General features: G+C 45.3%; 1 protein-coding gene across 1 annotated transcript in view; it reads left to right on the top strand.

Annotated features, from left to right (window-relative positions):
• The first annotated feature begins 6,695 nt into the window (after positions 1-6,695).
• Positions 6,696-13,769, top strand: part of LOC107115498 (cystine/glutamate transporter-like) — a 30,575-nt gene continuing 23,501 nt past the window's right edge. The window contains exons 1-2 of the mRNA XM_015417218.1: positions 6,696-6,891; positions 12,108-12,234. Of these exons, the coding sequence (XP_015272704.1) occupies positions 6,696-6,891; positions 12,108-12,234 (323 nt within the window). The remainder of the gene's footprint in view (positions 6,892-12,107; positions 12,235-13,769) is intronic.

Here is a 13,769-nt window from a genome sequence, read left to right as displayed (position 1 = left end):
CGGGACCATTGGGGGCGGGGTGTGTGGCCTTATGACACACTTCTGGTGATGTCAGGGGGTGTGGCCTTATGACACACTTCCGGTGATGTCAGGGGGTGTGGCATATGCTAATGAGTTATGCTAATGAGTCCCCCTAGCTCTTTTTCTATGAAACGACCCCTGTTGTTGCCACACCACCACTATTTGGGCTGGGTAGCATCGGGGCGTGTGATGGCCCTGTGACAAGTTGTCATAATACTGCGTGGAACCCATACCACTGAATTGTGACTAACATTCCCAGGAGGCCATGGAATTGGGACTACCATCCCCAGGATACCATCTTGTGAATGAAGATCTTTTTGTAACATCTAGAGCACTTTATATTGTTGTAAATGTTGTTTTTATCTTGTTTTATTGTTTCAACTATTGGCATATGTTGCCCATTTGTGAGCCGCCCTGAGCCTGCTTGCGGGAGGGGGGGGGCTGGCTATAAATGTAAACAAACAAACAAACAATGGAATGAGCTGCCTAAGGGAGGTGGTGAGCTCCCCCTCACTGGCAGTCTTTAAGAAGTGACTGGGGAAACACTCGTCAGGGATGCTCTAGGCCAGTGGTGGCGAACCTATGGCACGGGTGCCAGAGGTGGCACTCAGAGCCCTCTCTGTGGGCACCCGTGCCATCGCCCCAGCCAGGCCCAGACCATCATTAAAGTGTCGAATTCTCTGCCAAATAATTTTAAGTAAATGAAAGCATTTGGGATTGCTTTCCTTACTTTGTTTGGATCATCTTAAGTTAATGTATGGGTTGTTTTTTCTAAAATAAAACCTCAGTATTCAGGTTAAATTGCCGAGTTGGCACTTTGCGATAAATAAGTGGGTTTTGGGTCGCAGTTTGGGCACTCGGTCTCTAAAAGGTTCGCCGTCACTGCTCTAAGCTGATCCTGCATTAAGCAGGGGGTTTGGGCTAGATGGCTGGTATGGCCCCTTCCAACTCTGGGATTCTAAGATGCTTAGATAGTTTTGCTGTGGATGGTTGAGAACACACCTCTGCAATATAAGTGTGCTAGTCCTTTAGCTGCCACCCATAGAAACCTAGGGATTTTTTTCAGCTCTAAAAGACAGACATGGCTGGCTACCCCTTTCAGAATTAACTGCAGATCTTAAATGAAAGAAAATCTGACTCCGGTGATCAGATAGGCACCACTGATGTGCAAATGAGGGCCTGGTCTGCGAGACCTTTCTGCTGATTGTGTTGCAGTTAAGATCAATGGTCTTTATGGAAGTGCTTGGACCTGGAACTTTTCTCCAGATCTAAACAGAGGATTGTTTGACGGACTGAGGGCAATGAAGAGGATTAATGAATGAAGAGGAGAGAGGCAGAAAGAGAGACTGATGACTATAACTACTCAACACAGCCCAAGATTAATGTTGACAGTGGCTGCCACACCACTGTCTGTTTGAGCAAGATGAGCCTTAGTTGTCTCTCTTTGTCCTGTTGAAGTTCATGAGTGCAACTCTATGTGCACCTGTACCTTGAGTGCACCAGGTCAAAATTTAGCAATCTTAAGTGCCATTGATTTCAGCAAAAAGGGTTAAGTTTGTATTAATCTCATTTTACTTGTACCATGGAACACTTAACAGAACTTAGGTCTGGCTGGATTTGTGCCAGTAGCTTTCAGTTTATCTAGAGAGGAAAAGAGGAAGAGATTGGATTTACACCCCGCCCTTCACTTGGAGTCTCAGAGTGGCTTACAAACTCCTTTCCCTTCCCCTCCCCACAGCAAACATCCTGTGAGGTAAGTGGGGCTGAGCAAGCTCTTTTGAGAACTGCTCTTTCAAGAACAGTTCTGACAGCCCAAGGTCATCCAGCAGCTGCAAGTGGAGGAGTAGGGAATCAAACCCGGTTCTCCCAGATTAGAGTCTGCACACTTAACCACTACACTAAACTACAGCACCAAATCTAGAGCCAAACAACAGAATATGTGATGCTAAGGATCTGGGATCAGATCCCCAGATAAATAGCAGGGGGAGGGGAGAGAGATCCGGACTGGGTGCATGGCACTGGGGAAAGGGTGTTAACTCTCTGTCCTTGCTCAGTTTATCCAATAAAAAATCCCAGCATCCTTTAACCCTCACTGGGGAGGAAAGACAGGTGTCCTTAGTGTTCTTATATTTATTTACCTGACTAGGGTTTACAGCAATCTGTGGCATTTTTGATGAAGGGAAAGGGGGGGGGGAAGCTACATCCTTTCCCATGTGTCACAACCTTCACCCACATCTCAGTGCTCTGCAGCTTTGCTTTGACACTAAACTGCACCTCTGATCATGGATCTCTAGCTGCATACTTAGTTTAGCCTTATAACTGGTGCTTCTTCTCTCTACACCCTCTACTCCTGGACCATAAGGCAGCTGGCACTTTTCTTCAGCTCTGTTAACAAGCTCAGAAACTGGCTGGTGAGAACAGCTGTAAATCTGCATAAAGTGTGTTTTGTAAAGGAACAAGACAGATATGAACCAACAAGCAACAGCAGCAAACAAGGATCAGCTTTGTAACTGTGTTTAATACCCAATGCGTGCGGAATATTAAGTCAGCCTCATTAGGATTAACATATCTGCATTTTAATCTTTTATGGAAGGGAATTCAGTTTTGAAACCAAGGTGGATTACCTATCCAATATAATATGCTATGCTAAAAGCAAGATCACTATGGTAAGAGGTGAAATGGAAGTGGTAACATTTCCCCGTAGGGCGTTATGGAAGAAATCTCACCGGATTCCACATTTTTGAAATACAGGGTCACTGCCCATTGATTTCTAAACATTTCTGGGTGAGAATGATAAAAAACCATGACTGCAGTTGATATGTGCATACAAAGGTTTATGTACACAGGACTTCAGTGCTCTCTTCTGCAAACTGGGCTGTGGTGTAAGCAGTCAGTGGGGAAATCCCTCTCTCTTTCGTTCCGTACAGACAGTTTTCTGTCCTTTGCTTTGATCCACCAGTCACCTGCTGGTCTCAGAGCCCCAGACATAAAACCTTTCCCTATTCACTTCAAGGGCAAGGCAATAGTGCATGCATGCATGAGCTGCCACATCCATAGAAATATATTGGGAACCCCATACAGGTGTAGGTGTGTGTGGGGAGCCCTTGTCCACATCCACAATTGGAGAGCAGCCAGCAGTAGAATAGCATATAGGTGTGTGAAGAAGTTGTCTCATTGGTCCACCTGGCTCCACTTCCCAAGGCTTTGCACTTAGATCTTTCCAGGGCTCTTTTTGTAGAAAAAGCCCAGCAGGAACTCATTAGCATAATAGGCTACACCCAACACCAGAAACCCATTAGCATATTAGGCCACACCCTGTCAACACAGCTCATTAGCACATTAGGACGCACCCCCATGTTACCAGAAGTGTGGTTATCCAGCCACACCCACCTTTTGCTTGTTATTCTGTTTACCTTGTTTGTTGTCAAAACCCAGGGCCTTTTTTTGTAGCAGGAACTCCTTTGCATGTTAGGCCACACACCCCCAATGTAGCCAATCCTAATGAGTTTCTGCTGTTGGGTGTGGCCTATTATGCTAATGAGTTCCTGCTGGACGTGGCCAATTTGGGAGCCAGCCGGAACTCCGTTCCTGTGCGTTCCTGCCCAAAAATAGTCCTGGATCTTTCCCTGAATTTGCGGCCTCTTTAACTGGAGGTACTAGAGACTGAACCTTCTGTGTGCAAACCATGTGCTCTGCTACTGTGGTCAGAAAGTAGAAAGTCTCAATTGGCTAGTCTCACAATATCTTCATCATTTTTTCCTATTCTACACATTAATCAGATGACGGATTGTTGTTTCTGTTTGATTATTATCATAGCAGCTTTTGCCCACTGAATAAAATGCAAAGGTCGCAATCGAGTCCAGAATGGATTGCATGAGTTTAAAGGTGCTTAATTCTCTGCTGGATTGTAGCCCAGTAATGGCTGTCAATGTATCGAATGCAGCTATCATAGCCAATATTACAAGTTAATGAAGGGAACAGCAAAATCAACATTTTAAAAATGATAAATGGGCTCACTTGATTATGTTGCAGAGGTCTAGATACGGAATGAATGTAAGAGAAAGCAATACATCCTATTAACTGTGACATTCATTCAATTGTGATGGATAGAAATATTGGCTTTCCTCTCCTCTATTCATAGTGGTCCCTGATGAGAATTAATTACTGACATGATATCTAAAAATGTGTTTAATTTTTTAATGATTCCAAAATCTGGGTTTAACACTTAAAGCCAATGAAAAGATAGAAACAATTGCATATAATGCTCCTGGGCGCCGGCTACCAGGGCCGACTTATCCATAAGGCACAGTAGGCACAGTACTTTTAGACACAGTAGTGCCTAGAGCCCACAGTACTTTTAGGGGCCCACAAAAATGTTTTAATCTTTTCTCACATCAGGAAAAAAATTGAAATGCTTAGGGGCACATGAAATTCATAATGCAACCCATACATTTTAATATTGATATAATTATGGTGGGAGGGGCACATGAAATTCATAATGCAACCCTGTTTGCTACGTGGACATTTTATGACTCACAGTAACACAAGGTATGTGATGCCTACATATTTAGTTAACTTATTAGGGACTGTGGCCTATGCTACCGTGTTCAGCTTACTGAAACTAGGATCCTACAATGTAATTTTGTATCATTTAATGTGTCATGTTAAGACTTGCACTTGCTTCAGTTCTGTTTTTAGACTTCTGATTAGTTCTGCAACCCTAATCCTATTGTGTTTGTTTGCTGACTACCCCATCCTGTTGTTTCTATTGACTCACTTTGTGTCCTCCACCTTGCATCCGAGTGAGAAAGGTGAACTATAAGGGTGCGTTCAGACGGACAGCTAATTCCACCATTATGCCGGCTCAAATTTGATTCCGATCGTTTTAATCCATCCTCGCACGACCAGACATCCCCCGGGGGAATCGCCCTACCACGCACTGCTTCCGCTGTGGATTGTCTAGACGGCGTCCACTGAAGGAGGCACGCGCGGTAGTTTTTTTAAAAAAAACACTTTTTGTGCATGCGCATAGGCATGATATTGCGGCCTTGTTTATCCGCGCATGTGCAGAATCAATATATTTTTTAAATGGCGCCCGTTCAGGATGGTCTGACATCAGACCATCCCGACGTCAGACTATTGGGAATGACTTCAGACCATCCCGAACGGGCATTATGTTAAATCGCGCGCTGGAACGATCAAATGGGGGAAAGCGATCAAACGGGGGAAAGTCCACGAGTGGCCTATTGGAACTGAAAACTCCAGATTTAAATTAGTATCTTTTTAGTATGGCTCCGAGGCGCGGCAAAATGGGATGCTCACGGAAGATGATGTTTCCAAGGTGTTGATGTCTGGACATGACATTTAAATCCATGAGGCACCCGTGCCTTGCATGGATCTAAAGAGCCGTCTGAACGCACCCTGCATGACATAAATAAATCAGATCAGATCATGATAAATCCTATAAATATAGTAGAGCACATTCTTGAAAAGGGTCAGGGAAGCAAGGAAAGACATATGGAGACTACACACCTGGGGGGTGGGAAGCCTTTACACATAAGAAGGAAGGAAAAGAGATGAATGACTGGAAGGAGCACATTTCATCTTGTGGTATTTGCCAGAACAGCTTTTTCTATATTAAGCCCAAGGATTTAAGCCATATATTCAGTAAGTTATGCGGTTCCAAATAAAAACAAATATAAAATGGCACCATCAACTGCTTTTTCTGCACAGCAAGGTAGCAGGAGAAGGTTGTCCCCATGAACACAAAGGAAATGGCCAGCCACCAGAGTGTGGAACGAGCCCCCTCTTGGCACCCCTCCCAAGAGCCACATCAGAGCAGCTGCAAAACAATAACTGAAAGACTATCCCTGACAAGCTAGCTATCTATGAGACCCGTTCAGTGAGTCTCTAAGCCTGACTGGGGAGAAATCAGGTGAAAAATAGTTTGTGGGACAGATTGTGGGTGAGGATTGGTGGGAGAAGAGACAGTTTGGCACCCAACCACTACCCATTAGCACAGTGAGACGAATAAGGGTTTAAAAACACGATGTCATTAAACCCTCAGAGTAATTTTACAAAGGCCCCGGTCACACGGGAGGCTTTGATCTGCAAGAGGGACGGATCGGGAGTGCATCAAACGGGCGCGATCACACCACAACATCTGGGGAGCGGCACGCACCCGTCCCCGATCCGTCTCTTCTGGCCGAAGATGCGGATTTAAAAAAAAAAAAACCTACGAAACACTAGTACTTACTGAAAAATCCACTGCAGGGGCGGACGTGTGATCGCCGGCTCGCTTGTCTCTCCTGCAGCATGCGAGGCCCTGCCAAACTGCACATGCACATGCATGCGCAGTAGGCTAGCCTTGCTCTGCGGTCTGTGGCTTCCCCCCGGCATCTGATCGTGCTGGGGATGAACTGCGCGGCAGCTGGGGGGATCTGTCCAATCCCGCCGCCACGCTTCTCTTTTGGTGTGGCTCAAAAAAGCTGCACTTTGGCCGCACCTATTTCCCCCAGTGTGACCGGGGCCAAAGCTAATTACTCCAGATATTCTGATTTCTCTTTTTAAATACAGGTTGACTGGGGACCAGGGAGAACATCTATGATAGCTCAAGTCTCACCTCAACTCCCAAGAACATTTGACACCTGAGCACTTATCGACTCCCACCCGCCATGGGGAAGTCTAAGAAGAAAGAGGAGGCTGTCTTTCTGAGGAAAAAAATCACCCTTCTGAGGGCTTTCTCGCTCCTCATCGGCAGCATGGTGGGCAGCGGCATTTTCATTTCCCCCAAAGGGGTGCTGAAAAACTCTGGCAATGTGGGTCTCTCCTTGGTCATCTGGTTCGGCTGTGGGATCCTTTCTATGTTTGGTGCGTGGTGAGTTTCTTTTCCCTCTCCTTCTTTTAGCTGATGGTGAATGAGGTGGCTGACAAGCAATCCTGTAAAAAACAACAACACAAAGCCTTTTTTTTTGCTTGTCACAGAAATGGAAGTCTCTAGTCTCAAACTGACAGAAAGTTGTATCAATGGCACAGTAGCTGTAAGTAAGCAAGTCAGCTTCACATGAGCCAGGTAGTTAAGAGCCAGTGTGTAGGCTTAAAGTTCATCTAGAGTTCTCACTTTGGGGTGTTAGATATAGCCTTTCAGCTTATGGAAGCCACAACTCCAGATGTGCTACTCATTTTGCCTGTGCTGATCCCCATCAGTCCACAAAGGGACAGGGCATTTTTTTTTTTGCTCCAGTCAGTTGGCAACCCTAAACATTACAAAGCCTACACACAGGGGAGGCTTCTCTTCTTTACTAAATGCAATTGTATGCTGGAAATGAGACCGTCAGGTTAGAGCTACTGGATACAGCTAGCAGTGTCCCTCCAAACTCCACCTACAATAAGCTTGAGACCAAGGGAGATTCTGCATTGGCCTTTCCCTCTGTTGTTTTAGCAAACCCACGTTGGAACAGAAATTCCCCTCTGCATTGCATGCTGCTTTCACTTTCTTTGATCATCAGATTTTACAGTACCTTCTGCATAGATTTATGACAGTTCAGGGATAACTTTGCAGTCAGTATGGTGTTGCCTCCACTTGCACCTGGCTGGATGGCCTTGGGCAAGCCATAGTTCTGGCACAGCTGTCCTTGAAAAAGAGGGGTTTCTGTCAGAGAGCTCTCTCAGCCCCACCTTCCTCACAGGGTGTCTGTTGTGGGGAGGGGAAGGGAAAGGAGTTTGTAAGCCACTCTGAGACTCCTTTAGGTAGTGAAGGGTGGAGTATAAATCCAATCTCCTCCTCCTCCTCTTCTTCTTTTTGAATGTGGTTTTGAGCTGCACCTTTTCCTCAGTGCTGAGAAAATGTGGAGCAAACGCCAGATGCAGAACCAGCCCAATTCTCTTTGGAGGCCCCTTACTGTGCTGCCCAGTGTACACTACAGTGTTAACTCAGAATTGCAGGAAGCCACTGTCTTCCAGACTTGTCAGGGCTGGTTGCCTGGAGATAAGCAGGAGCTCAAGTCTCTGGACTGGCAATTCAAGCACAGCCGGGTCTATGCCTGGGTTCTCAGTTGCTCAGACAGAGCTGCCATGTCAGAGTCAGCATGATCAGGCAGAACTTTATTATGATCCCTACTGACTTTGGTAGCTGTAATACCTCCCCCTGGCCACCTGCAGTACTAGCGCCGCAGGGTAGCAGAGAGTGAGTCAGCAGATCCTCTCTCTGGCAAATTCTTGGCACTGTGACTGGGGGCACCATGTTATGGTGGTTCGAGTTCTATCTGGGGAGGTGGTCTCAGAAAGTGGTATTGGGGGAATTCCTGCTCTGCCCCATAGTCTGTGAGGTTCTGCAGGATTTGATCTTACCTCCCATGCTTATCCTCATGGCAGAGGTCATCAGGAAGTTTGGGCTGTGCTGTCACCCAGCTCTACCTTTCTTTTCCATCTAATTCCAAGGATGCTCCAACCAGTGCTTGGAGTCAGTAATGAGCTGGATGAGGGTGAATGAGGTAAAACTTATAATCCTGATAAGACAGAGGTTCTCTGGGTTTAGCAAAAGGCAGACCAGGGACTTCAAATATCTCCTGTTTTGGATGGGGTTATACTCCCCTTGAAAAGCCAGATCCATAGCTTTGGAGTGCTGCTTGACATCGCTGTCAGCTTAGAAAACCAGGTGCCTGTGGTGTTTCAGAGTTATTTTGCACAGCTTCGGCTGATGCTGGTTCAGTCAGATCTAGCCACAGTGATCCATGCATTAGTTACATCTAGACTGGATTATTGCAATGCACTCTTCTTGGAGCCACCCTTGAAGAGTGTTCAAAAGGTGCAGGTAGTGCAGAACACTGTAGCTAGAGAGCTTGTTGGGGTCAGCTATTACAGCAATTACACTGAGCACTCATGAACCCAATTCAAGATGCTGGTTTTGACATTTAAAGCCTTACATGGTTTGTGATCAGGGTATTTGAAGCACCATCTCCTCCCGGGAGTTAAGACTACTGGGAGAGGGCCTCCTGACTGTCTCACCAACCAAAGACACTCGTTTGATGGGTACACGAGAGAGGGTCTTTTCAGTGGCAGCCCCACAATGGAATAATTTCCTCAGGGAAGTGCACCTGGCCCCCTCACTTTTGATCTTTAGGAGACCACTGAAGACTTTTATTTAGGACTGCATTTAATTAAAGCAGTCCCAGTTGTAACATTAAATTTTGGTTAAATATTGTTTTTATGGTTTTTAATGTATTTTATTAATATTGTTAGCCACCTTGAGCTCCATAAGAGGATAGGCAGCTAATAAATATTTTAAATAAATGAATAAATGAATGCAATTACCGAGAAATGAAGGACCAAGGTCAAACTGCAAGAACCTTGTTATAAGACCTTTGATGCCTTACGCACTGTCTCTGGCAAGACAGAAGTGTTGTTTGGCTTGTATTGACTATAAAATGGAGAACTAAAGATATAAGGACAGGCTGTGGTGTACAAAACTAAGGCTGTAATTTGCCTCAGATTAGTGGTGTAGGGACTGTAATGTTCAGATGTGTAATCAGAAAGCTGATGTAACTGTATTGCCTCCCTTTCCATGGCAGCCACCTTGGTTTGGCCTTGAATTTGAACAGACACAGTGAGTTAATGAGTAAACTATTATAAAGCAGTAGAAAAGAGCAAGAGTTCAGTAGCTAGAATGGGAGTCCATCTGTCCTATTTATTGGAAAGTGGAGTGATTTCAGATGCCGAATGACAATAGCAGGTGTGATTGGATTTAGGTGAGATATGCAGAAGGGTTAATAGGCATGGAGAAACCTTGGTCTCGATTTGGTCCAGGAGGATGCATTGTCTTGAGCTTCATTATCAATTGCAATTCAGCAGTCTCTGAAGCAGGATCTTATCAGAAGGCAGCCTACAAGGAACCCCATGCTGTGTGATGAAATTTGGGGATACCAACTCGAGGGCCATGACACACAGGATTCCCAATCAGCAGCTTCCTTGAATCACTATATCCCTACTAAGAATTTAATTATTTGATGTATTACAGTCAAACTGAAATTGAAACCTCTCCCAAATCAATGGTTTGGGAAGGAACAAATTGCTGCAAGTGGTATTATTGCACTGTATTGTAACCTTATATGTGTCACCTTTTGGGCCATGCCTTGGTCAGCTCAACCTCCTTGTGACTTCTTCCAGAGGTCATTCTATTGGTCATTCTATGGCAATTGCAGGGTGAAAGCACTGATATCCATAAACCCAAGATCACATCAGCAGCTGCATGGTGTAGTTCAGTACTGAGTATTGAAGGGTATACCCAAATATCCTAGCTATTGCCACTGTTGGCAGCTGTACCAGAGCAGAAAAAAGGGATATTTGGGAGGCCTGAAAATGTCAAGGCAGGCAGCAGTAAAAGAGATGTCTAGCTGTAATACTACAGGCTATATTTGTGTTCCTTTTGGACTTCTGATGGATAACGATGGCAAGGAATTGGGCCTGGGACAGATAACCATTTTATGGTACAGAAGACCAGGATTGATTTTGGTTGTTTAAAAGCTGAGGTGATTTGGAGAAATGTCTCCCTTTCCACCTTCACCTTTCCAAAGGGGGCTACTTAAGCATTAACCTGTATGGGAAAAAAGTACCTGAAAAACCAAGCCAAATGGAACTGACAGATTAATTCTAGTTCTACCGGTATACCGCAAGCACCCAGTCACTGATGGATTAATTTCTGTTCTACAGGTGTACCACAAACACCCAGCCTCTTTTAATAATCCTTTTCATTCAAAGTTTATCGAATCCCCCATCTGCCTCGCAGGAAACCTGAAATTCACAGCCAGCTTTAAATGGAAGGGCTGTACAAATTGTTCGCTTTGAATGAGATGTCTGAAGCATTCGGCGGGCCTGAAGCTTAAGCTAAAAATAATACAGGCTAGGGCTGTAAAATAACCATTGGCCATATGGCACCATTCTGGATGTACATATGGAGGCATCATGGAATTGATCGCAGCCTCCAGGTTTATGTTCAGGTTGTCAGTGTGCATCATTCAGCAGCTCCAGGTTTGGGCTTTGAAGCTCTAGGCAGGGATGCAGAAATCCATGATTTCAGTATTCCATCTGAAGCCACCGTTATCTCAGTGGGGGGGGGGAGTCAAATACAGGTCCTTGACCTTGTTATTTCCCACCTACAGAGCTAACTGCAGATTTGGAAGGGCTATTTGCACAATCAAAGAGGCACGGAGGGGAAATGAAACGCTTTCTCCTGGGATGCCCTTCCCTGATCTTCAAGGGAAGGGCTCCTGATCAGGTTTTTCAAAAGCCATCAAGTTTGGTCCCAACTTGTCATGCCGATCTGTCCTATTCTGTACCCTCTGGAACTATAGATGGTGGTGGAAAGCTGACTTACAGTGCCCCCATAGGGTTTTCAAGGCAAGAGACATTCAGAGGTGGTTCGCCATGGCCTGCCTCCGCATCATGACCCTGGTATTCCTTGGAGATCTCCCATCCAAATACTAGCCAGGGCTAACCCTGCTTAGCTTCTGAGATGTGACAAGATCCGGCTATCCAAGAAACAGCAGTACTGTAGATGCCCTATCTAAATAAGTAAAATCCTCACAACAGCCTCGTGTGGTCACCCCAAGAACTACACCTCCAGGCAGGGATTTGCACCTGGGCTAAATTTGTTGATCTATACACTACTTTTTAGGATTTGCAATAAGTGTTAAATGGAAGTGATTTCTTTTTTTGTCAGGCAAGAGGGATTTTCACTAAACCAGTGAGGGCCAGTGTGACGTAAGAGTTAGGGTGTCAGACTAGGCTCTGGGAGAGCCAGGTTCAAACCCCCACCCTGCCATGGGAGCTCGCTGGGTGACCTTGGGCCAGTCACGCTCTCTGAATATAGAGCCTACCTCATAGGGTTGTTGTGAGGATAAAATGGAGGAGAGGAGAACAGTTTAAGTCACACTGGGTCCCCATTGTGGAGAAAGGTGGGACGTAAATGAAATAAATGTGTAAACTGCTGCTTTTCTCTATCACCAGGGCAAAATGCCTTCAAGCGTAACAGTCAGGAAAAACTCCTTGGGATGATTGCCTGAAGTGCTTTTCTGTCTGAATTCTTTCAGGTGCTTTGTGTTATGCGGAACTCGGCACGCGAATCACAAAGTCCGGGGGCCATTACATCTACGTCTTGGAGACCCTGGGCCCGCTGCCAGGGTTCCTCTTCCTGTGGGCTGAATACTTTGCTATAAGGTAAACTTTTCCTTCTGCAACCTGCCATCAATGTTGTAATATATTGAACGTGTTACATGAATCACTCCATTGACATCCAATGTTAAGCTTGAGCCGAGCAAAGGCTCCTCTGAACGAAACTCCTTTTGGTCGCTCTATAACAGCGACCAATCAGAACTGTCACTGTTCCCTGCGAGGGAAGTAAGCTCATTGGTCTTTATCCAAACAACCTCATTGGTTGATTATTGTAAATAGGTGTGGCTATGTTAGCCCGGGAATGTTTAAAAGGAGCATAGCTCCCAATTGTTTCTTGTTCTGGTTATGAATGCGTTTAAGTGCTTGTTCATTACTTCAGTAAAGGTGAATCACTTCTTGCTGAAATCACTCTCCGATCCTTTGTTAGCGGCGATCTAACAAATGTAAAGACAAAGTAGCTGTGTAATGAAGCATACTGTGCACGTGTGTTTCAGTGCTACTGAAAGAAAGTATGGAGTTCAGTACCAAAATATAAAAACTACTTCTTTACAAAGGGAGTGATTAAAATGTCGAATTGGCTGCCAGAGGATGTAGTGATGGCCTCAGGAATAAACAGCTTTAAAGGGCGATTAGATAGATTCACAGAGGACAGGTCTATCGGTGGCTACTAGCCCTGGTGACTGATGGAAACCTCCACATTCAGAGGCACTAAACCTCTGAATCTTAGAGCCAGGAGGCAACATCAGGGAAAGGCCTCAGCCTCTCTGCCCTGTTGTTGGCCCTCCGGAGGAACTGCTTGACCACTGTGTGAGACAGGGTGCTGGACTAGATGCACCACTGGTCTGATCCAGCAGGGCTCTTCTTATGTTCTTGTGATGTAATGTATTGCTAGTAATATTGGCAGCTTTCTTTCTAGAGCTAGCAGGACAATGTGAATGGGCTGCCTTTACTCTGACTTATGCCAACCGTGTCCATTGGGCACAACAGCCTGATTGGCAAAGAGGGTGCTGAATAAGTAGCTCCTCTGCTTTAAAAATGTGATATCCGTATTTGATATGCAGTTATAAGGCTGCCATCCTCCAGGTGGGGCCTGAAGATCTCCCTGAATTTCAACTCCTCTCCAGACATAGAACTCAGTTTCCCTGGAGGAAATGGCTGCTCTGGAGGGCGGACTATGTCACTATTCCCTGCTCTTCACAGCTTCCACCCCCCAAATCTCCAGGAATTTCCCAACCCACAGTTGGCAACCTATGATCGCTGATCTATAATGGTATTGGTATCTGGCATTATGTGATAGATGGTATAGACTCAGTTTTAGTATTGGGCGATTATCATATGAGTATATCAAGCTGCTGTTTACTAAGTCAGTCTATCAGTGGTATAGTTTCTGACTGGACTTGGGGGGGCTGTTCTTGGATCTCGTGTAGAGAAAGGTCTTTCTAAAAACCTGCTTCCTATGATTCTCATAGACAAGAGATGTCAGGGCATGAATCCAAGACCTTCTACATGCAAAGCATGTACTCTGCCTGTGAGTCACCATCTCTGAAAAAAATCAATATATAAAACTGCCTTTGGCTGAG

This window comes from Gekko japonicus, unplaced genomic scaffold, assembly GCF_001447785.1.
Source record: "Gekko japonicus isolate JY-2015 unplaced genomic scaffold, Gekko_japonicus_V1.1 scaffold1482, whole genome shotgun sequence".
NCBI lineage: Eukaryota > Metazoa > Chordata > Lepidosauria > Squamata > Gekkonidae > Gekko > Gekko japonicus.
This window is presented reverse-complemented; position numbering and strand designations above follow the sequence as displayed.